At 42.6% G+C, this 24911-nt stretch overlaps 2 protein-coding genes and 1 long non-coding RNA gene across 19 annotated transcripts in view; 1 reads left to right on the top strand and 2 right to left on the bottom strand.

Moving 5' to 3' along the window:
• Positions 1-358: 358 nt before the first annotated feature.
• On the bottom strand, positions 359-2941 carry med22 (mediator complex subunit 22). Of its 2 annotated transcripts, none has more exons than XM_011616799.2 (4): positions 2589-2941; positions 2346-2426; positions 1789-1997; positions 359-644 (listed from the first exon to the last, which is right to left on the bottom strand). In XM_011616799.2, the coding sequence occupies exons 1-4, from the start codon at positions 2709-2711 to the stop codon at positions 461-463; spliced, it is 597 nt and encodes a 198-aa protein (XP_011615101.2). In that variant the 5' UTR covers positions 2712-2941; the 3' UTR covers positions 359-460. The 2 variants fall into 2 exon arrangements, with proteins under 2 accessions (XP_011615101.2, XP_003975977.1); XM_003975928.3 differs by having other exon boundaries at positions 359-650; positions 2589-2938.
• Positions 2942-4016: 1075 nt separating this feature from the next.
• Positions 4017-4555, top strand: LOC105418177 (uncharacterized). The gene is made up of 2 exons (XR_965512.2): positions 4017-4138; positions 4212-4555. It is a non-coding gene; the product is annotated as an uncharacterized lncRNA (long non-coding RNA).
• A 456-nt stretch (positions 4556-5011) lies between these two features.
• aak1a (AP2 associated kinase 1a) overlaps positions 5012-24911 on the bottom strand; it is a 40291-nt gene continuing 20391 nt past the window's right edge. For 2 of the 16 annotated variants that reach the window (XM_029830297.1, XM_029830298.1), the window contains 5 exons: positions 18194-18387; positions 18046-18120; positions 9292-9318; positions 8994-9083; positions 5012-5966 (listed from right to left, as the gene is read on the bottom strand). In XM_029830297.1, coding sequence (XP_029686157.1) covers positions 5164-5966; positions 8994-9083; positions 9292-9318; positions 18046-18120; positions 18194-18387 — 1189 coding nt within the window. In that variant the 3' untranslated portion in view covers positions 5012-5163. Of the gene's footprint in view, positions 5967-7324; positions 8667-8993; positions 9084-9291; positions 9319-9924; positions 10401-18045; positions 18121-18193; positions 18388-24911 lie in introns of those variants that run through there. The other 14 variants (XR_003886795.1, XM_011616792.2, XM_029830302.1 and 11 more) reach the window with 14 other exon arrangements.

The following is a 24911-nucleotide window of genomic DNA, read 5'->3' as shown; positions in this document are numbered from 1 at the left end:
GCACATTGGTTTGTACATTATCCCTGTCCCTTTTTATTCATGTTGACTATCTCCTTTAGTGGTTTTTCATTTTTATTTATATTTTATGTCTATTTACATCACTTATATGCTGCTGTGACAAGAGTTGTCAACCACATTTTGTTGTATAGGAATGTGCAATGATGGTAAAGAATCTATTTGACATTTTTTATGCATTATACATTTCCATGTCTTGCGTCATAGTTTTGATGCTCAAATATATACATGTATACAGCATAAAAAACAAAAAACATTGAACAAGGAGGTGTGTCCAAACTATGCATGTATGTACAAATATTTTGCCATAATGACATTTTTAAATGAATGGAAAATATAAAGAGAGGTTTGGTATATTTTTTTAATTGCATTTTCTAGTCGAGTTTCTAGATTTTACACATTTTAAGTTTCCAAAACAGACGTAATCAAGTAAGTCCAAGCATCATCACATTTTCTCCAACGATGAGGTCCCTTGTCCATTGAGGTGATGTTGTGGCTCTGTCTCCTGCGACGGGAGAATCTCCACCTCCTCCTGGTCTCCCTGTGTAGAGCTGGAGCTGCTGCTGGGGGAAGCCCAGTTGTCCACTCGGTGGTAGGCCTCACACAGTGGCAGGTCAGTGTCCCACTGACTGTAGCTTTGTGCAGCAGAAACCGCCAGGAGTCAAAAGTATCAGATGCAGAACAGAAAGGAGCAGAAAAAAGCAGTAGGTCAAAATAAGCACATTCATACAGCAAAAGACTTGGGTACATGGAAACATTCAGTTTAGCCAGAGGCATTAAGCAGTGAGGCGTGACTCTTCCACCGTGACAGACAAATGTGTCTGATTAGTTGCTGATGGAGAAGAAAGCAAGGAGCATGCAGCGAGATGAAGTGGTCCACAACTAACAGCATACTCAGCATAAAATAAGACAAACTCCTGCAGATTTGTATCTCTATTTTTATTTCTTCATTCTGATTGTGCTGAAAAAGCTGGCACAAACGGATACATGAAGAACCACACGGTGGTGGTGCATAGAATTACAGCCTTAGTTGCTTGTGGTTAAAAGGACAAACCAATTAAATTAGCAGATGATTTACATACAAATCTTAGCATGTATCGAATTGGACTTTCAAATTAACTTGAAATTGAACATGCCACATTAAGAATTAAATATTATATTTAAAAAATATAACATTGACAAAATTTCTTCCTCTGAAGGGAACTCATTTGTCTGTAAAGCTCTGATCAAACACAAATAAAATATGATAAATTTAAAAGAACTCAAATGCCATATTTACTTACAAATCACCAACCTGAACATCACTGGTGTGTTTACCTCTTAAACATACTGCAACCAGGAAATTGTCTAATCAGAAATAAAGCCCTGAAGCTTAGCAGGGAAGCTTGCTAGCATAATTACTCAAACTATAAATACAGCATCAGAGGCCCCACGATACATGATGCAATTTCCCCCTTACAAACTTGCAGTACTGCAGCTCTACACATAACAATTAGCAGAAAAACACAAAGGCACAAGCCAATGACAATACAAGTCACTATGTGAGGAAAGCTACATTACATCACCTTTTAATAATGCTGTACTCTAGTGTTACTGGATATGTTGATGGTCTAAATTCAACCCACGATGATTAGGTTGATGTTTTGATGATGACAGACATAACTGGTACATGGCTCAGCAGTAAATGGTGAGAAAATGCATGGTGCTGAGCGTTGGACAACAACGGGCAGGGTGAGATGGGAGATGAAATGCCAGTTGTGAGTCTACTTGTACCTGGAGGAGTAATATTCTTCTTCTAACTCATACAGGTCAATAGCAATCTCATCACGGAGTGAGATAAGCTTCTTGTCGCACTCTTCCTGCAGTGACCTGAGCTGTTGGTTTTGGAGACTTATGGCATCGTTCACTGAGGGAAAGTCATTCAGAATCAGGAACTGCTTCAGATCTGACACCAGCTTCATCAGAGATTCACCAGCTCGTACCTACAGCACAGTTAAACAAAATTGGATTTAAAGAACAATTACTTCTTTCTTTTTTTAAGTTTCAGCTAATGGAATAGAAATTAGCGGTAGAACACAACCGCTCTGGCAATATCAATTCTGATTAGCTGCAAACTTCAAACTAAAATTTTGGAGTAACTATTAAAGACAAAGGCAGGGCGTTGATATTTTGGTAACATTTACAACCCTCATAAATAACCGGTGAACAAGCAAGATGACAACAATTCAAGGATTGTGGAATTATCGTTATTCAAGAGCTTACGGTATTTCAAATTATTTTGAAGCACATCTTTAATATCGCCCTCTGACTAAATTGTGGTATATACATACAATGTTGGCAGCTCTAACGTGCATCTCATAATGGTCCTGTTCTGCTTGGGCTGGTCGGGAAACCTGCGTCTCATCCTCTATCTGCACAAAGAACATGTTTTCCTTTTCTTTAACATTAAAATGTTGGGGAGAAAAGCACAGAGGAAAATGAAGCGACGTACCGTTGTCCTGGACAATACTCAAAGCAAAGAGGACAAATTTAAATATTAAGAATCAAGCCAGGAGGACAGTGGCTCAACATACCTTTGCGGTTTTGATGATTTCAGTAAAGTTTTCCAGGATGGACTTGATATCATCTTTCAGTCTCTTGTTATAGTTCTGCAGGAGTGTCTCTTTACTCTGAGGGAGGACTCTCTGAGTAGCCATCGTGCTCGGAATGGCAGAACACTGACCGTTACCTGAGCATATATAATCTAATTAACCTATTTAAGTGTGTGTCTATATATATGGGAAACGCCTTCCCTTAAGTGGACTGAATCTGTATTATTTTGAAAATGTTCCAAAACATATTCTGAATTACTATACTCCCTTCCCCGGAAATGCACAAAACGGAGATGTTCGCGCTTCTTCGTGACTTTTACTCATACTAACTTCTAGTTTAGCGCCCCCAACAAAGCATAACCGACACTACACCATAAATCACGTTTTAGTCATAGATTAAAATGTTAGTCTTAAATAATTATGCACATAAATGGAAGGTCTTTTTTTAGAGAAAAGTTTTATAGCAAAATACATTAATGTAAATCAGTAACATCTAGAATCTAGATTTTACAATCTAGATTGTATAGTGTGTGTCTGCAATCTAAATATACTTAAATTGAACTCTGCCAAGGTGCCACAGTGTAACTAGCAAAATTTTTCAACTGAGGCTATTAACTCATTAAAAATCAAATTGACTTTCAAATCTGCTGATGGCCGGAGGGTCTTTATTTAAAAGATGAGAAAATTACTACATGTAATTTATTTTACATTCAGTTATTATTTTAATATGTCATTAAATAACTTTTATAGGCAGGTCATGCAGTGTCAGTTTTTTGAGTACTGTTTCTAACTTTCCATCTTGAATGCTTGTACAGTTTCTGTACAACACTGTTTAAAATACATTTTACAGTTATGTTCAAAACATAATCTTAAGAAACACTGTCATTGACAGATGTGCAGTATTTATGTATATAAATTTGGAAAAAGAATTCAGCAATTACAAATCAACTCAAAAATTTTAGTTTATAGAAGCCAAATCCTGTTTGCTGAAAATGCCATGATCAAACATGTTCCAGGCTTTTATAAAATACAAAAACAATAGAATTTTATTTGGAGATTAAAATACAATACCGAGGAATACAATCAATAACTTGCCATTCAAAATTTCAAAACACACTTAACAACCCGTGTCTGCAGTAACAGCTACTTTGTACTCGCAGGGTAGGTGACTTCAGTTGATCCTCAGGGGAGCTATTAAGGCACCAATAAGTTAATGAAGTCTTTTATAAACAATACAAAGGAAGAAAATGCACAATTCTATACAATGAGTCAATAAATATTTGTGGAATTGAATGAAAATGCAGATTTTTTTTTGTTTTAATTCGGGCTATTTTATATGGTGATACTTGTTGGGTTCCAAGGTTTTGGGTCGCCTGTTGCTTGTTTCTTCCTGCAGGGGGCGTGGAGGAGCCGATCATCATCCACAGCTGGCGCTGCAGGCGGGTGCACCTGCCGACAATCTTCAATCAACCTTTCCATTTAGGGACAGAGCGCCCGTCTGCCAGCGTCGGAGTGTTTTCGTTCTCGTCACGGTAACCCTAACTCCTGTTGCTTGCTCGGTTTGAAAGAGATTCCCTGGCTAACTTTATTTGTCACTCGGTCGAGGTCTCCACGCCTACCTGCGGACACGAACCGCTCGCCGAACTAATCGCCCGCATTGGATCCGCGCTGGAGCTCCCGGTGGGTCCCGGAGGACCGAGCGAGAGATTCGCCGAACAACCCAGCAGAACCTTGTGCATCTTGTATTTCAAATAAAGACACTATTCCCCACTGCGTGTTGCCTGCCTTCGGGTTGTGAGACAACCAGTCTTAACAATACTGGTTTGTAGAAAATAGAAACAAAGATACCCACAACAAAACACTATAAGTGTTGTAAGTTATGCAAGTTATTTACCAGTCATATCAAAAGGGAGAAAGTCATCTTTCATTATGACCTGACGAGACACAAGTATGATGCTGAAAACTAGTATTCATATAACTAATGCCTCATGTCATCATTTCACATCCACTTTGAGAATGTATGGATAGCCATAATTTTGAAGGTTAAAAACAATAGTGAAGCAGTTGAAAATACTGCAGACAAACCATCTCAGATGTTTGAGAATGATTCACTCATTCATGCAATCTATGATCCTGTGAAATGATTACACAAAGCAAAATGGTGGTTTTGCTAAAGCTCAAATGTGGAAGGAAAAGAAAACCAATAAAGAAACAAAACATTGCATTTTAGTCTAGGCACTAAAATGCGGTGGTGGTAAAAAAATGGTGGGGGGTTGGAGGCAATGTTTTGTTTCTTTATTGGTTTTCTTTTCCTTCCACATTTGAGCTGAGGTAGAAAGAAAACCATGAAACCATTGATTACCATACTGCCATTACAGGGAGGTCTGTACAAAGATGATGTAATGTTGAGAGAGAAGATCTAGTTCTTTTATTGATCTGTTTGGAACTGGTTATAAACATGAGTCCAACATGTCACCAGCCTGGCTGTAGAGTTAGTGAGAGCATGCAATTAGTTGTTACAGTGTGCATAATGCAGTTCTAAACTGTCAGTGTATAATCAGGGCTTCTTTTGTGGGGGCTTGATGTGGAATGGTGCTGAGACAAAAGGGTCTGCAGTGCTCACATCTGAGGTCAATGAGTGAAGAGCTCCTACAGGGACTGATGCCACAATAGGTAGATTGTTCATGTTGGACACAACTGTATGACCTGCTGCTGTCTGCTGTTGTACAGATCCTTCAAAGTGTCGAGAATATTTGGCCAAAGCTTGTGGACGGAAAGGTTGTTGAGCAATTTGGACCAAAACTCCTTGATCAGAGGGTACACTCTGAGCTCCTGCTGTGTGAGGGTATGACGTTTTGTGCTCCACACGTTTTCCAAAAGGAGCCTGAGAAAACACGTCTGGCTGCTGCCGAACTGGAACTGCTGTATGAGGGAATGGAGCATTGGCAAACACATCACCTGTCTCTTCTTGGCCAATTCTGAATGGACCTTTTAATAAAAGATCTGCTGCATTGTCCGTTTCATGTGCATGCTGGGAATGATTCTGAGCAGAGGCACTAGGTGCAGGCTGAGGGAAATTGGTAGATGGCTGTGTTGGTACTTTGACAGAGTGCAAAAATGAACAGGGGATGACCTGCTGCCCTTGTTCTTTCTCTTCCTCAGAGTCTGACAGCAGAGGTCTGGAGCCACTGTGGTCATTGACCACCATGTCACTCCTAGTAGTTCCATCCTCCTCATCCTCATTAGCTTCTTTCTCTTCATCGCTGGAGTGCTCACAACTGTTATTCATTTGAGATGTTGCTTCTGGAGGTTCAGTCTCACTGAGAGTGGTGTGTCCATCATTCTCCTCCTGCATGTCTCCTTGAAAGGTAAACACATCAGAGGTGAAAAGATAATTGAAAACACATTGATATTGTTACAAGATGAATCTAAGCAGCAAATGCAACTTGCGTAAGATACAGTACAACAATCACCTTCAAACATTATCAATGACAATAACCCAACAATGATCAAACGGTACAGGAGTTCAAAAGTATGGAAACACTCTACTCAGAGTCACGACACAGACTAACTAGATCTAATGATGCCACAACAAAAAACTTGTTTCCACAAATTGATCCACAGTTCCACGGTGGCATAAATACGTAAACGTCCAAAAGTGTCTTAAGATTCAGCAAAGCAGGGACAGCAGATTGTGTTTTATTAACAATTGTGTTGTTTCTGTGGAAACAAGGAGCCTTCACAACAAAAGAAAGAGGTGACCAGAAACAGACGAGACAGATCAGTCTTACTTCAGCAGCGGCAACAGAAGCTGTTACCTGGATTCTCTTGGAAAGATGTTAGATAAAGCCATTGAAAGGAAAACAGCTTGGCCATCTCATTCCACTTTTACCTTGTGTAAAATCGTAAACAGGAAAATAAAACATGCCCTACAGGTCATCTCATCATTTAGAGATGCAGTTTTAAAGTGTCTGGCCAAAATAACAACCAAGAAAAACTTTAAGGTCATTAGAAAACTGCACCAACATTCAGAAAAGATAAAGTAACTACAATGCTGATTTCAAGGTAGAAAACTTCTTTAACTAAAGATACTGACAAAAGCAGTACCTCCTGCACATTATTTAAAGTATAATCCTTGGAAATATAAAACTACACCTACTCTCTCACAGCAACACAAAACCCTATGATAAAGACAAGACATCTGCAGGCTACTGCATTGCAACATGAATCAGCAACAGAATTCAAATGAGTTATGGAGCATTTGTCTGAATTACTCATCTTGATTCTCAAATGACTGTAAATCTACATCACTAAATGTTACAATAGTTCAAATTGCAGACAGGAGCCGTGTCCTAAACTTGGACATATTGTCCTGATTGTGTGTTCAAGTCAGAGCTCCCAAAAAAGGCAATAGCTGTTTGATTTGTAAAATGAACAAGAGAGATCAGGAATTACATTTCATCAGCAGGTTTCCACCCTGCAAGACTACGGTAAATTGATTCAAGCGATGTGCACCACTTATACCACCATTATATTTAAAACAAATAAAAACCAAAAACTGACGTCAGTCATGTAAGTCTTCAGAATGTTGTTACCCAATGACCGTTTTCTGTTTTCACAAAAAAATCCGTCACTTTGTTGTGTGTGTGTGTGTGTGTGGTCAAAGGGCAGGAAAATAGAAAAAAAGACTTAGAATTTCAACACCCTACACCCAAGAGTACAGGTTTATATACAAATATTTATTATAATTGTCTTTGTACATTTTTACATGTCATGATGGTATACACTACATATAGTATAGTGTAAAGCACTACCAATAATTACCCCATATTTTATAGACATACACACAATATTTTTAGCAGTGCTGGAAGTGTGTAAATAAAGAAATGATTTCTGTGAACGTGTCTGCTGGGGATGAAATAGATAACCAATTGGGGAATGTAGCTATAAAGACGTGTTTTGAAAAACAGAATTTCATCAGCTTAGCCAGCAACATCAAAATTCTATACTTTCCACCTCTCTGTGCACCACAATTGTGTTGCCAAAAATCTGCTCACCTCTACGCACACATGATAAACATGAAAGATCTGGGACATGCACCATTCTCTTCAAGATGTCATTAATATCCTTGTGTTCTAGAGCTACAGTACAATCCTCGCAACCAACTAAAGCAGGCAAGAGTGCCAAATTCAGAATTCTGCTATGAGTTGAATATTATTTATACATTATCTAATCAAGATGTGTAGAAGACCTGGGGCAGTTATGTTTCATTCATGAATATTAATTCAATGTTTTATCTACAATCTAATGCCCTCAATGTATTATGCCATTAAATGCTTCAGTATTGTTTGTGCGTATATGTGTGTCGGGTCAACCAGTTATTGAATTCTACGGTTCACTTAGTTTTGCTTTTGGCTTAAAGCGTGTGTTTAATACACTTATTGAGTGACAAATTAATGGAGAAAACCAGTAAATTCCAAAAGATTTGCAACAGATTATGGTAAAAGTTGAACACCACTGAACTGCATTTGAAGCTGGTGAGTTTTTATTAACTATTCAACCCTGTATGAAAACAATACAGGTGTGATCAATTGAATAAAAATACATGTGGTGATAGCTGGCCACTACAATAATGAGGGATATTAATGGCAAGAAGAGGGAAGCATGAAAAAGATGGGTTTGAATCTGATACGGAAGCAGGTGATATGCTCAGGCATTAGTGACAAAATGTTTACTTGTGTGGGAATGCCAAAAAAACAGCAGAAACGTGTGACACCAGCTTATCAGACAAAAAGAGATGAAGTTGAGGTAAATGAGGCACATTGACTATATTTCAGAGACTCGATAAATGTTACACTGGCTCTTCTTTTACTCTAGGTGCTACATTAAATGTTTTCCCCAACTCTATTCCCTCTCTCTCCCCCACTAATAAGCTTGCACCACTGTCCCTTCGACCTCTCCCACCCCTTTAGAGGTCAATGAGCTGATCCAGCAGGAGGGAGCGAGCCAAGTTGGGGATGTTGGACTCTGAACTGCCACTGTTGCGGTGTGAGTGACCATCTGGAATGTGCCATAGAGAAAAACAGAGGGAGAAAAAGATAGAAATGGCCATGGAAAAGCCAAAGAAAATCAAAAGTGTGTAATATTACATTATGACAATGAGAGGATAATTTTGGCAGAACAGAGGCATGTGTGAAGAGAAACAATGTAAGTAGGGATAATCTTTGTACTGTGAAATTATAACAAGAGATGGACGGCTTATTTGAGACAGATAAAATGGCTTTTATAAATGCAGTCTTCATGCAACAGTGGTCACCACTTACAGCTATCAGAACTGCATTTGCTTCAGCAGTGTGAATGCTCATCTGAGAATCCTATTAACCTTACCTTGATTTGTGTTTTTGGAGATGAGCACAGGAATAGGGTCAAACTCATCGCTGTTGCCCCTCTCCCCACATGACATGAGAAAAGCAGTGTCTGGTGATGAAGGATGGAAATGAGTTAACATCCAAAGAAAAATAAAGGGAAATGCAAGGAGATTAAAAATGAGCAGAGGAAATGGAAATTATAGTACTCTAGGGGACTGTTCCTTAACAAATTGGATCTGTTATGAGGCTGTTTCAGGCATTTACCTATTTAAAAGATCTAGAATGGCTCTGATAATTTGGCATTTTAAAAGTCTTACCAGAAAGCTGCTGAGCAGGTGCCAGCTCTTCCAGAAATGATCCGAAGGTAGAAAGAGCAGAAGAACAGGAGGAGGAAGTGAGAGCAGAAATATACTGGTTTCCATGAGAAGTATGAGATAAGTGATCACAACACAACAGTGAATTCTCTCCAATGAGAGAGTCTGAGAAAAAGCCAGAACAAAGACAAAAGCTTGTTGATACACTAAGCAGAGTTACTGTTCAGCATCCATCCATCCATCCATCCATCCATCCATCCATCCATCCATCCATCCATCCATCCATCCATCCATCCATCCATCCATCCATCCATCCATCCATCCATCCATCCATCCATCCATCCATCCATCCATCCATCCATCCATCCATCGTCAGGTCACGGGGGCAGCAGCCTAAGAAGAGAAGCCCAGACTTCCCTCTCCCTAGCTACTTCTTCCAGCTCATCCGGGGGGATCCTGAGGGGTTCCCAGACCAGTCGAGAGACATAGTCTCTCCAACGTGTCCTGGGTCTTCCCAGGGGCCTCCTACCGGAGGGACATGCCCTGAACACCTCACCAGAGAGGCGTCCAGGGGGCATCCTAACAAGATGCCCAAGCCACCTCATCTGGCTCCTCTCAACGCGGAGGAGCAGCACCTCTACTCCGAGCTCCTCCCGGATGGCAGAGCTTCTCACCCTATCTCCAGCCACCCTACGGAGGAAGCTCATTTCAGCCGCTTGTACCCATGATCTTGTTCTTTCGGTAATTACCCAAAGCTCATAGAATATCAATAGCATATCCTAGAATATAAATAGCATTAAACTATCTGAAAATCATTCACTTAGAATTTGGTGTCTCGTCAAAATTTGTTTCTTGTCCCAGTTTAGATGGAGAGAAAATCCAGCATCTGACCAATATTACCGTAATCTTTTCAGCAGGTTACTATGGCCTTGGTTCCGGCTGAGCGTCATCCTGACATAATAAATAACTGGAACAACAAAACAACAGCAAGATTGATAATCATGCAGCTGCACTCTTCTTGTAACCAATATATACATAACTCACTGTGCAGATAAGATGATTATTGCTTTGTTGCCTTCTTCCGTGACAAACTTGCTTGGATGTTTACATTCCTGGATTATAGGAGGAGTATGTTAGTTGAAATGAATCTACTCCTCCTACTCATCTTAATTATCATATTCCACGTGTTACTGGTCGAGGAGGGGGAGTGGCAGCAATCTATCACTCCAAGTTATTAATTAATCATAGACCAAAATATGGCTCCAGTTCATTTAAAAGCCTGACTCTTGGCATCACCCATCTGAACTGGAAGGCAGAAAAGCCACTTCTGTTTGTAGTTGTATATCGGCCCCCTGCTGGGCCACATTCAGAGTTCCTGTCTGAGTTCTCTGATTTCTTATCTGACTTGGTCCTTAGAACGGACAAAGTCATTATCATTGGAGACTTTAATATCCATGTAGATGTAATAAATGACAGCTTTAGAAATGGCTTCATTACATTACTTGAGTAAGTTGGTTTCCTCCAGCAGATAAACCAACCAACTCATAACTTCAACCACACCCTAGATCTAGTTCTGACTTATGGTGTTGAGGTAGAACATGTGTCAGTGTTCCCTCACAACCCACTCCTGTCAGACCATTCTTTGATCACTTTCACATTTATGATTAAGGATTCTTCTATGCTCAGGACAAAGTCTTACTATAGCAGATGTCTTTCAGATAATGCTGTAGCTAAGTTTAAGGAAGCAATCCCTGTGCTGATCCCGGGACCACCGTGTGTTTCCCCAGGGATAAATCATTATAATCTTAGCCCTGCTGAGGTTGACTCTATTGCGGAAGGTGCAGCAACCTCACTGAGAATCACGCTTGATTCTGTTGCCCCCCTGAAAAAGAAAATAGTAAATCAGAGGAGCTGTGCCCCCTGGTATAATTCACATATCAGGACCCTCAAGCAGAAAGTGTTTTACCACTGATAGGCAGTTCTATCCTGGACCAGATCAATGGTTCTTTAGTGGCCAATATCCAACCTTCCTTTTATCTCTAAAGTTCTTGAGAAGGTGGTGGTGACTCAGTTACTGGAGCACCTGCAGAGAAACAGCCTGTTTGAGATGTTTCAGTCAGGCTTTAGAGCTCATCACAGCACAGAAACAGCAGTTCTTAAAGTTACGAATGATCTTCTCATAGCTTCAGATCATGGACTGGTCTCTATGCTGGTTATGCAGGATCTCAGTGCTGCTTTTGATACAGTTGATCACAGCATCCTGTTACATAGACTGGAACATGTGATTGGGATTAAAGGGACAGCACTAGACTGGTTTAGATCACATTTATCTGATAGATACCAGTTTGCTCATGTCCATGGTGTTCCCTCCTCATACAGTAGGGTTAGCCATGGAGTTCCTCAAGGTTCTGTACTTGGACCAATCCTCTTCACCTTGTACATGCTTCCCTTAGGGAACATTATTCGGCAGCATGGGATAAATTTTCATTGTTATGCTGATGACACTCAGTTTTATTTATCCATGAAACCAGAGGAGACAGAGAAGTTAGTGAAGCTCCAGACCTGTCTTAAAGACATAAAGTCCTGGATGTCTTCAAATTTCCTCCTCCTTAACCCAGGAAAAACTGAGGTCATGGTATTTGGTCCTGAACCTCTCAGGGATAGATTAGATCACATGATCACTCTAGTTGGTATCTCATTAACATCTAGTCTCTCTGTGAGGAATCTAGGAGTAACTTTTGATCAAAATCTCCCCTTCAACTCACACATTAAATTAGTCTCTAGAAGTGCCTTTTTTCACCTGAGGAACATCACAAAGATCAGGAAGCTACTGACGTGGCATGATGCTGAAAAGTTAGTCCATGCATTTGTTACTTCCAGGCTGGACTATTGTAATTCTTTATTATCAGGGTGTCCAAACAACTCTTTAAGAAGCCTCCAGTTGATCCAAAATGCTGCAGCCAGAGTTCTGACAGGTATTGACAAAAGAGATCACATTACTACTGTACTGGCGTCTCTTCATTGGCTGCCGGTTAAATTTAGAATAAATTTTAAAACCCTTCTTTTGACCTACAAGGTCCTCAGAGGCCTAGCTCCATCCTACCTGGAGGAGCAAGTGATACCTTATCAGCCCAATAGACCACTCCGCTCTCAGAATGCTGGTCTACTTGTGGTTCCCAGAGTTTTTAGGAGTAGAATGGGGGGGTGAGCATTTAGCTACCAGGCCCCCCTGCTATGGAACCAACTCCCTGTCCAGGTATGGGAGGCTGACTCCATCGCTACTTTTAAGATCAGACTTAATACCTACCTCTTTGAAAAAGCTTATTGTTGTTAATTCTGTAGTTCCAGTTACTATCATAGATAGACAAATTATCATACTTAGGGGGTCGTCTAATCATTAGGTTAACATCTTAGCTATGCTGTTATAGGCCAAGGCTGCCGGGGTCCGGAAACATGATCACCTGACAGGCCTCTGTCACCCCATTGGGTCATGGTTTCCTCTCCTCTCCTCTCCTTTCCTCCTCCTCATCAAGCAGACTAGTTATGCTGATTCTTGTCTAGTTTTTCTGCCCCCCCCCCTATTCGGAGCTGCATGATGACCTCCGGCCCTGCTGACCCGTTCTCCTTCTCCTTCTCCTTCTCCTTCTCCTTCTCCTTCTCCTTCTCCTTCTCCTTCTCCTTCTCCTCTCCTCTCTCTTTACCCAGCCGGCCATCAGCAGGAGGGTCCCCCTACATGAGCCTGGTCCTGCTCAAGGTTTCTTCCTGTTAAAGGGGAGTTTTTCCTTGCCACTGTTGCTTGTCTGGGGTTAGGCCCTGGGATTCTGTAAAGCGCCTTGAAACAATTTTGATTGTATAAGACGCTATATAAATAAAGATTGATTTGATTTGATATGCCAGCGTGGGTTTGTGAAGCGTGTGTACATGCATTTTCTCTGATTAAGGCATATACTGACCCTACATATTGCTGCAGTAAATTAAGACACTTTTGGTCAAAGTCCATTTACATGACACTTGAAAAAATGAATTATTGCTCTGGCATTTTCACACCTTAATTGGATTTAAACTAAACAATGCATGTGCACATGCTCCACAATCCTTGTGTTGACATATGAGCCCCAAAGCTGGTTGCAGTAAAATGAGGAATAGCGTCCATATTTCTGCACAATAAGTAATACATTCTGTATGAAATTAATAAAGCTGTATGAGTATCCATTTTCCTGTTGTCTGAAATGCCAGTCTGCAGCCTGACTCCAGTTGTTCATTATGTGATGATATGTTCCCATCAATTATTAGTTTTTCAGCTTGCATGTAAACTGGGACAAGGAATAAATTGGGCAATTGGGAATTGGGAATGGGCAATTTATTCTGTCGTATTTATTCTGTTGGTCCCTGTGGACCATTGCCATGTTAATGGTCCACAGGGGCTATATTTTCAAGCTCGGTCTCCAGCGAGTTCAGAACCGAAGAAGCGAAACGTCTTCACAGAGAAGAAACACAGTCCAGTTGACAGAGAAAACTACCTTGGATACCCTTGTACACATAAATAACACAAATTTTTATGATTTACTTTAGCAGTAATGCAATAAAAGTACCGGCATGTATTAATCATTTTCAGGCTGAGGTACAGTTAAAAAGTTATTCTGGGGACCATCTATGTAAGTGGTATAGGGAGAGCAAGGAATACATGGTTTGGGGGAGTAGGGAATGTGTAAGAAAGCCCTACAAGTTGAGGTCCAGTGATGCTACGGGCACAAGTCAGGACACAACTGGCCCCCCCTGCAGGGATAGGATGAAAGGTGACCTGACGATCAAGGGACTGTAGGACATGTTGGCAGCTTTTGCATTAGATAACACCCTTAAGATTAGCATATCTAAACCCTGTAATGCTTTAAGCTTCCTGCCCAACCTCAAAGTTGTGAATATAATAAATAGCCCATTCCATTCATCGATTCGTTTTGACCAATAGTTCATCCCGATCCTGTGAAAGGGACCAATTGGTTATTGATTCTAACCAGAATCACAGTCCATAACCTGCAGCCTCAACCAGCAATCCTGCAGTTAAGGCTTACTCTCAAACATTAGTCCTTCAAGCCAGACTAAGTGCAACCTAAGATCATGGACAACACAGCATCAGAGCCCTGGCACCATCAGCAGAGAGTGCCACCTGCCTGCTCACGTGGAGAACTACCAGGTTGAATTCCAGCCATTTGTGAGCCCAGCTCTATCCACTACCGTTTACCATCATGGCAGCTCCTACACAGGCCAGGTCTTTAGAGGACAGAGTGAAGAAGATGATGCTTTAGTACTGTGCATCTGCTGCCAAATGGAGGAGACTCAAGCTGACTAGGAGTGCAAGCTGCTGGATGATCACCTCAGAGAGGAGAAATAGCAACTCCATGAGGAAGCCAGGAGGAGGTCTTCAAGGCCAAAGAATGACTCATTTGGAAGACAGAAAGATGGTTGCACATGAGGAAAGTGCAGTAGGACCTTGAAGTTGCCATACTTTCTTTCCATCAGCCATCACAGTTACCTAAAACACCTCTCCCTGTAGTGCCCTCGCATTCTCATCCCTCCTGGGTGGAGCAGTAGGACATTCCAGTCTTCACCCTAGGGCAGGGGTGGCCAACCAGTCCGAGCCCAAGACATTTTTTACTGTGTTACTGCAAAGAGCCACATCATACACATGGGCACACATGAACATCACCTCATCCCTTCCTCACACACACAGACCTCTGCTTAGCCAGATTTATTGTAAATGTCACACACTAACATGATGACAGAATTTGACTTCTACAGACCATGGGCCAGTCACAGTCCACAAACAAAAATATAATAATTAAAATATATTTTTTTCCTCTTACTATGCATGTTGCTTAGTGGGACTTCTGGCATTCCTTGCTTTGAACAATCCTCTTCAATTCTGGCTTGTATTCACTTGTTGCCAGGCAATTCTTTCACATGGGTGTCAGTCAGAATATTCGACGCTTTGATTTCACGTGTTTCAGGATAGAAAACACAGACTCGCAGACGTATATTGACCCAAATATTGACAGTATCTTAAGCACAGCCCATTTGACATTGGAGTATTTTTCCATTGGCACACTTTTCCAGGACTCAATGGCCCCTTCCCTTAAAGCAGGTTTCAGTTGGTCCTCCTCACAAAGATCGATAATCTCAAACTCAGCTGCAGCCTCATCTGTGAATAGCGGGGCTTTTCAACAGTGCGTCTCCACATTAAAAGGGGCAGCGAGGAATGCAATCTGTGGTCTTTTCAGTTGTAGATCACGGAACTGAGTCACGAAGCTTTCGTGCATTTTTTCCTGCCATTTTGAAGGCGAACTTGACACTAATTGTTTACTCAAAAGATCTTGTCCCTACTGAGAAACTTTGCGGTATTTTCATCTAACACGCATGCGCTTTCGGCGAAAGTACTGTATTGAACTCGTGAAGCGAACACGCACATTAAAAAAACACAAACCCAAACTTCGATATGAACGTTAGAGCCGCATGAAACCAGGCAAAGAGCCGCATGCGGCTTGGGAGCCGCGGGTTGGCCAGGCCTGCCCTAGGGTCCCAAAGGGATCAATAAAGATAAGTTGAGGTTGAAGTTTAAGTTGGATTGTTCTATTTGGTGTCTTGCTGGGGTTCCAACAGCACCTGTATGCTGTGAGCACGGATATAAAGTGTATGTTTCACCAAATCTACTTGCAGTCCCCTAACAGCCTGGTGCTGAGATTCATTTAGAGAGAAATGCAGAAGGAGAAGGAGCCAACCATCTAGGAATGGAAAGTGCTGCCATTTGGCACTACATGCGGGCTCCTGTTTCACCACATATGCACTCGAGTGCCATGTTCAGGACAACTGTGAAGGCCAACTTGGTCAAGTTTGTGGATCACTCCTTTTATGTGGATAACCCTAAAAAGCACGGGCAGCTACTCCTGGAGGGGGAATCAGTCTCAGGCAGTGGCGAGTAAAGTACTGGCAGTGGTCAAACCTTTTTCTCCAGGACATCTGGAAGCAGGAATTCCTCTGCTCAGACTTAACTATACCGCTCCAGTGGCTAAGATTCCACCATTACAGGTTCTACATTGGCACATGTAGCGGAGATTCAAACTCTTACTGAGGTAAGCAGACTGGGGATATGTGGACTCAGTGAAGATAACCGTATAAGGTATAACATGAAGTCTGAGGCTTATGGACTTGGCGCACCGGTGGAAGAGTGAACCTGATTTTCTCACTCAGCCTTCTGATCTCCAAGCACCTCCAACCAGAATTATAGTCCGTAATCTGCCGCCTCAACTAGCAGTCATTCAATCAAGTCTTGAACATGAACATGTTGAAAGTGTTTCAGATGTTCAATTGCACTACCTGTAAGCAAGGGCAGATGGCAGACACATAAAAGGAATTGTGGTCCATAAAGGAAACTGCTGAGCAGAGGAACTAACGTAACATTAAACTCTCCAAATGTAGACATTATTGCTGAATTTATAAAATTAATAGGATACATTTTGCTTTTTGTAAAAGGCAAGACAAGAATTGTAAGGCACCAATCAAAAAGACCAGAAGCAATCACTTACATAAGTGGATTTATGTCTTTGAACAACCCAAATCAAATGAAAAACCTATGTTTAGATATAAAAACCTGTCTTGATAGGAAAAAGACGATTTAGTGCAACTAATACTTACAAAAAAATTGCTGGGGTCTTACAAAAGTAATGCAATCGCTCAGACAATGGTGCAGCGGATATGACCAATTGTTCCCTTCACTATAGAAAAAAGGCCAAAGCTGAAAGTTGTTTTTAAACTACTTATTTACTAATGTCACAGTCAATACCATCCTAAAATATTGTTTGGATGTTTACTGTTTTAGCTTACGTGTGTGTGACAAAGCTAAGTTGAGACAATTTCAATGCCATAACCTAATGGTCTTGTCCTTCAATTTGAACAGAACAGAAACCTGAAAAAAATATTTTTAGTAACGAGGCCTGGCCTGTTCCATCATTTTAAAAAGGCTCAATGTCATCTGCCTACTGTTTATCTGCTAAAGAGGCTCAACCAGTAAGGCACTGCAATTAAAATTTAATTTCTCTTTATGTTGCGTTGCAAGAGCAAAAGCACGGATCTGCAAATAAGATGCAAATTAGCTGTTCTCCCTATTCATGAAAACATATGAGAAACCGCTGTGACTGGGATGAGCATGTCATGACCCCCACCACATAAAGTAGCACTTGTAACCTAACATTTTGGAAGAAGAAAATCAGTTAAGGGCTATTAACCATTAAAGGGTTCTGTTTGTGATGCAACTCGACAACAGTGCAGAGAGAAGTTTCAGGTTTCTGGGACTTCACAACATAGAGACTGGATTCATAACAACAACATTCTAACCAAAACAGCAAGATATTGGCCCATCTTCATCTGCGGACTGAGGAGACTCAAAATTGACTCATGGATACTTTGCCTCAACCACAGGTACTGCCAGACAGTTTTATATCTATACACAAATACACATGTGCATGTACGCACATGGTTTCCACACCACTAAATAGACAATACAGAAGTTTAAAAGATTATTTGTCCTTTTTCCATGAAATGAATGGCACTCATCCATCCATTAATCTTCCAATTTCTCCAGACACAGTAAAGGAATTTCTAGCTTGATGTGGCCAGAAAATGAAGTGTCATCGTAAATAAAATATGCAAAGCAATGAAATAAGATGAAAAGCAGTGAACATAAAATGATGTGGATTATATGAGTACCTGGAAATGCATCAAGACCTGGAATGAGATTTTCACCAGAAGCAACAGTCCTTTCTCCTGGTTTTGTAGTGGTGTCCAAAAAAAAGACAAAATATTTTGGTTCATGCAAAGATTCTTCAATTCTATAGACCAAGACTGAGACTCTTACTGTCAGTGAGCTTTGCAAAGTCCTTATGAAGCAGCTCCTCCACTGTTAGCTTGGAAAAGTTATCGTCCTCGAAAGGGTTCCAGTTGGACTGCATTTTGGGTGCAATAATGCCTGCTTGGGGATCATTAATCGCTGGACTATATACACTCTGCTGAGAGGAACAGGGAGAGCCAGAAGGAGTAGCGCAGGCTGATCTGTAATACACAGAGGAGTAAACAACTGTTAAGTGTGCAAAGTAGAATTGAATCATAGATTTACTGTCTATATATAGAGAGAGACAGTATATCAAATCAATCTTTATCAAATCAATCTTTATTTATATAGTGTCTTATACAATCAAAATTGTTTCAAGGCGCTTTACAGAATCCCAGGGCCTAACCCCAGACAAGCAACAGTGGCAAGGAAAAACTCCCCTTTAACAGGAAGAAACCTTGAGCAGGACCAGGCTCATGTAGGGGGACCCTCCTGCTGATAGCCGGCTGGGTAAAGAGAGAGAAGAGGAGAGGAGAGAAGAGGGAGAAGGAGAGGGAGAAGGAGAGGGAGAGGAGGATATACTGTGTATATATACTGCTCACAAAAATTAAAGGAGCACTTTAAAGAAACACATTAGATACATCTGATCTCAATATGAAGTTGGATATCTATACAAATAACGACAGGGCAGTGTCTTAGGAACAAAAGGATGCCAAGTCTTTTAATGGAAATAAAAGTTTTCAGCCTACAGAGGGCTCAATTGTGTAGACACCATAGAATCAGAGTGAAATGAAGATGTGGCAGGCTAGTCCATTTTTTCCAAAACTTAATTTCTGCAACTCAAAATGCTTTTCAGTATCTTGTGTGGCCCCCACGAGCTTGTATGCATGCTTGACAACGTTGCGGCATGCTCCTAATGAGACGACGGATGGTGTCTTGTGGCATTTCCTCCCAGATCTGTGTGATGGCATCCCTGAGCTGTTGTACAGTCTGAGGAGCAACCTGGCGGCGCCTAATGGACCGAAACATAATGTCCCAGAGATGTTCTATTGGGTTTAAGTCAGGGGATCGAGAAGGCCATTCAATTGTTTCAATTCCTTCATCCTCCAGGTACTGCCTGCATACTCTTGCCACGTGAGGCCGGGCATTGTCGTGCATTAGGAGGAAACCAGGACCTACTGCACCAGCGTAGGGTCTGACAATGGGTTCAAGGATTTCATCTCGATACCTTATGGCAGTCAGAGCACCATTTCCTAGGCAATAGAGGTCTGTGCGTCCCTCCATGGATATGCCTCCCCAGACCATCACTGACCCACCACCAAACCTGTCATGTTGAACGACGTTGCAGGCAGCATAACGTTCTCCTTGTCTTCTCCAGACTCTTTCACGTCTATCAATCAATCGTCGTCCAATCCTCTGCCCCCCACCTCAGCAGCCCAGCTCCCCTCCACCACCCCCCCCCCTCCCCAGCAGCCCAGCTCCCCTCTACCCCCCTTCCCTCCAACCCGCCACCCACCACAACTTCCCCCAACCCCACCTCTCCTCCCTCTACTGACCTCCCTCCTCCCTCCACCCTCTACCACCCCCATCCCCCTGCTCTCACCATCCCCACATCCTCCCTGCATCCCCCTGCTCTCACCATCCCCACATCCTCCCTGCTTCACGGCTGACCAGATGAGGGGAGAACTGAGGAAGCTCTGGCCCTGAAAAGCAGCTGGACCGGATAAAGTCTGTCCCCGGCTCCTCAAGACCTGCGCTGCTGAACTCGGGGAGCCACTACAACGGGTCTTCAACCTCAGCCTGGAGCTGGGGAAAGTGCCCACCTTATGGAAGACGTCCTGCATCATTCCAGTCCCCAAGAAGAACAGACCGAGTGAGCTGAACAACTTCCGGCCGGTGGCACTCACCTCACATCTGATGAAGACTCTGGAGCGGCTCTTCCTCAACCTCCTCAGGCCCCAGGTGCAGCACGCTGAGGACTCCTTACAGTTCGCCTACCGGGACAAGGTCGGTGTAGAGGACGCCATCATCTACCTGCTGCACCGAGTCCACTCGCATCTGGACAAGGGGAGTGGCACAGTGAGAATCCTCTTTTTGGATTTCTCGAGTGCCTTCAACACGATCCAGCCCCTTGTCCTACAGGACAAGCTTCTACGGATGCGAGTGGACCCCTGCCTGGTTGCTTGGATCTCCAGCTACCTCACCGACAGGCCGCAGTTCGTCAGGATGAAGGACATCACGTCTGACACTGTGGTCAGCAGCATCGGTGCTCCACAGGGGACTGTGCTGTCCCCCATCCTCTTCACTCTGTACACCTCGGACTTCTTTTACAACTCCGAAATGTGTCATATCCAGAAGTTCGCAGATGACACAGCCATCGTTGGATGTATCAGAGACGACGAAGAGGAGGAGTACCGGTGCCTGGTGAGGGACTTTGTTGCCTGGTGCCACAACAACAGCCTGCAGCTCAACACCTCCAAAACTAAAGAACTGGTCATTGACTTTGGGAGGGACCGACCGAGACCTAGACCAGTTCAGATAGGAACGGAGGAGGTGGAGGGCGTGCAGACCTATAAATATCTTGGGCTGTGGCTGGACAATAGGCTGGACTGGACAAGCAACACGAGGCAGCTGTACAAGAAGACCCAGAGCAGGATGTACTTCCTGAGGAGACTAAGATCCTTCAACATCTGCAGGAAACTCCTCTGGATGTTCTACCAGTCTGTGGTCGCCAGCATCCTGTCCTACGCTGTGGTGTGCTGGGGGGGGAGTGTGACAAAAGCGGACCTCTCCAGGCTGGAGAAGCTGATCAGGCGGGCCAGCTCGGTGGTGGGGATGAAGCTGAAACCTCTGGCGACAGTGGCAGAGAGGAGAACTATTGACAAACTGCGGAGCATCATGGACAATGTCCGCCACCCTCTGCACACTGTCATCCACAGCCAGAGAAGCCTGATCAGCCAGAGGCTGCGCCTCCCCAAGTTCAGGACAAACAGACTGGGGAACTCATTCATCCCCCGAGCCATCAGACTGTTCAACTCCTCACTGGGGGGGAGGAGGGCCAACAGAAGGACTGGAACAACACTGCAATAACATAATACTGTGACATCCATTCATTCAGTTCATTCATCCCTCTATTCATTTATTTACATTTTTATAGTTTTATATTTTATATTTATATTCTATTTTATTTCTTATTTTATTCTATTTTTATTATCTTTAATAGGTTTAATGGTGTGTAATGGTGGTGGGTAATTTTGTACAGTGCTGTACGTTTTTTTGGAGATGCTAATTTCCCTGACGGACACCCTCTAAAGGGATCAATAAAGTACTCTGAATCTGAATCTGAATCTGAATCACAGGTGCTCAGGGTGAACCCGCTCTCGTCTTTGAAAAGTACAGGGCGCCAGTGGCGGACTTGCCAATTCTGGTGTTCTTCAGCAAATGCCAGTCGAGCTCCACGGTGCTGGGCAGTGAGCACAGGGCCCACTACAGGACGTCGGGCCCTCAGGCCACCTTCATGAAGTCTGTTCCTGATTGTTTGGGTAGAGACATTCACACCAGTGGCCCTCTGGAGGTCATTCTGTAGGGCACGAGCAGTGCTCAGCCTGTTCCGCCTTGCACAAAGGAGCAGGTATCGGTCCTGCTGAGGGGTTGAGGACCTTCTATGGCCCTGTCCAGCTCTCCGAGAATAACCACCAGTCTCCTGAAATCTCCTCCATGTTCTGGAGATTGTGCTGGGAGACACATTAAACCTTCTTGCTGCAGCACGTGTGGATGTGCCATCCTGGAGAAGTTGGACAACCTGTGCAACTTCTGTAGGGTTAAGGAATCGCCTCATACTGCCAGTAGAGATAATTACGCAAGCCAAAATCAGCGCGAGTGGAAAACCAGCCAAAAAAGATCAAGAGGGAGAAACTTGAAATGACCTCCACATGTAAAACCAGTCCTGTTTTGAGGGTTTTCTAATTGTTGCCACTGAAGTGCACCAGTTGTTAATTCCATGAACACCAATACAGCTGAAATTGATTAACGAGGCCCGAGACAGGTTTAATTCAATTCATGCCAGGCCCAATAAAAAAAGTGTTCCTTTAATTTTTGTGAGCAGTGTATATATATATATATATACAGTATATGCGTGTGTGTGTGTGTATATATGTATATCCACTTACACCTAAAGGAGAGCGGGCACTCCTTTGAGGACAGCCAAGTACGAATACTGGCCAGAGAAGACAGCTGGTTTGAGAGGGGTGTCAAGGAAGCTATCCATGTCAAATTGGAAAAACAATCCTTAAACAGAGGTGGTGGGCTGAGGCACTTCCTATCACCCACATACAATGCAGTCCTCCACTCCTTCCAACAACAAACCAAACGTTCACACCATTCCACGAGACCTGGTGACTCACCACCAAGTGAGCCAGCAGACAAAGGGGAGACACCTCAACCGAATCTAGGTGAACGACCCTACCAATGACCCTGCCAACGACTCTCAGGTGACCACTCAGATCATTAACATGCCAATGGTCCACAGGGGCTATATTTGCAAGCTCGGTCCCCAGCGAGTTCAGAACTGAAGAAGCCTTCTGGATAGAAGGCAAAACGTCTTCAAAGAGAGGAAACACAGTCCAGTTAACATAGAAAACTACCTTGGATAACAATGACCTGGATGATTGAGAATCTACACAGACTATGTTCCCACAGTCAGCACATCTGGTGATGGTCCAGTTGTTGGGATGGCCTGGTTAGCTTTTTCTCTGATAGCTAGAACTTTATCAGTGAAGGAGCTCATGAAGTTTTCACCACTAAGGGAAGAAGGGATACGTGGATTTAAAACACTGTGATTCTTGGTTAATTTGACCACAGTGTTAAAAAGAATCCTGGGGTTGTTCTTGTTTTCTTCAATTAAAGAAGAAAAATAAGCTGTTCTAGCCTTACGGAGGGGCTTTTTACAGTGGTATGAGAAAGTTTGAGCACCCCCTCTGAGGTTGTGTAATAATGGACTCTGACTTCACACAAAATTATCTTGGTGGCATGTCCTTCATTTGCCCATAAGAGCCAGGTGTTAGCTTGATTTCCAAACACAGATTTTAAGTATTCATAGTATGCAATTGTATGAAATTAAATCAAATGTAAAAAATAGGCTGTGCGAAAATGTGGGAACCCTTGTCATTTTGTTGCTTTGATGGCCTGTAACCAATCATCACAACTTATTTGGACACACAAAGTTGGTTTGGTGAGCTCATTAAGCCTTGAACTTAATTGACTGGTGCATTCAATAATGATATTTAAGGTGGCCAAATGCCAGATCTCATTCTGTTTGACTATCCTCTGAAGAGCTGCAACATGGGAGCCTCAAAACAACTTTCTGATGATCTCAAAACCAAGATTATCCAGCATTATGGTTTAGGGGAAGGTTACAAAAAGCTGTCCAAAAGATTTCAGCTGTCAGTTTCCACTGTCAGAAACATTGTGAGGCAATGGAAGGCCACGGGCACAGTTCTTGTTAAGCCCAGAAGTGGTAGGCCAAGAAAAAAGAGGCAAAGACGAGGGATGGTCAGAATGGTTAAAAACAACCCACAGACCACCTCCAAAGACTTGCAAGGATATCTTGCTGCAGACGGTGTCGCTGTGCATCGGTCAACGATACAGCACAATTCGCACAAGGAAAGGCTGTACGGAAGAGTGATGCGGAAGAAGCCTTTTCTTCACAGTCGTCACAAAGAGTCGCCAGAGGTATGCAAAAGAACATTTGGACAAGCCAATATCATTTTGGAATAAGATACTGTGGACTGATGAAACAAAAATTGAATTGTTTGGTCACAACAAGAGGCGATATGCATGGCAGCAAAAGAACACAGAATTCGAAGAAAAACACCTGCTTCCCACAGTAAAATTTGGTGGAGGTTCCATCATGCTGTGGGGCTGTGTGGCCAGTGCTGGTACTGGGAATCTTGTTAAAATTGAGGGTCGCATGGATTCCACTCAGTATCAGCAGATTCTTGAGAATAATGTTCAAGAGTCTGTCACAAAGTTGAAGTTGTGGCGGGAATGGGTATTTCAACAAGACAATGACCCCAAACATTGCTCAAAATCTACCCGAGCATTCGTGCAGAGGAACAAGTACAATGTTTTGGAATGGCCATCCCAGTCCCCAGATTTGAATATCATCGAGAATCTGTGGGATGACTTGAAGCAGGCTGTCCATGCTCGGAATCCTTCAAACATCACTGAATTGCAGAGGTTTTGCCAAGTGGAATGGGCCAAAATACAATCATCCAGGATCCAGACATTCATACAGGCTGTTATTGTTGCAAAAGGAGGCTCTACATACTAATATGATTTTTCTATTAAAGTGCCCAAATTTATGCACAGGCCTTTTTTTGTTTTGGGGCATATTTCACATTTTCTGTTAACCCAATAAACCTCATTTCACTGGTGAATTATGATTGTGTTCATCAGTTATTTGATATATCAAAATTAAGTTGTGAATTAAAACACCCAATGATTGGTGAATAAAAATACCGTATTTTCACGACTATAAGGCGCACCTAAAACACTGAGATTTTCTCAAACATCGACGGTGCGCCTTATAACATGGCGCGCCTTGTGTGTGGACCGAGTTCCAAAATCTGCTGTGCACCTTTGGTGGGTGCACTACGGTAAATGCTCCGCCAATCGATTAGCTACGTGTAAGGATCCCCTTAAATGGCGCCGGTCAAGCGAGACGCGTATGAATGAGGCTTACTTT

This window comes from Takifugu rubripes, chromosome 21 (genome assembly GCF_901000725.2).
Source record: "Takifugu rubripes chromosome 21, fTakRub1.2, whole genome shotgun sequence".
Classification (NCBI taxonomy): Eukaryota; Metazoa; Chordata; class Actinopteri; order Tetraodontiformes; family Tetraodontidae; genus Takifugu; species Takifugu rubripes.
The sequence above is the reverse complement of the archived record's forward strand: the minus strand, read 5'-3'. Positions and strand labels throughout refer to the sequence as shown.

Bases quoted from the DNA above. Each gene is read 5' to 3' on its own strand.
- med22 (XM_003975928.3), bottom strand. From the start codon at position 2,711: ATGGCTACTCAGAGAGTCCTCCCTCAGAGTAAAGAGACACTCCTGCAG. The intron at 1,998-2,345 runs GTATGTATATAC...ACTGTGCTGTAG, and splicing joins ACGTTAGAGCTGCCAACATT to GTACGAGCTGGTGAATCTCT. The intron at 651-1,788 runs GTACAAGTAGAC...TGCTGCACAAAG, and splicing joins GAAGAATATTACTCCTCCAG to CTACAGTCAGTGGGACACTG.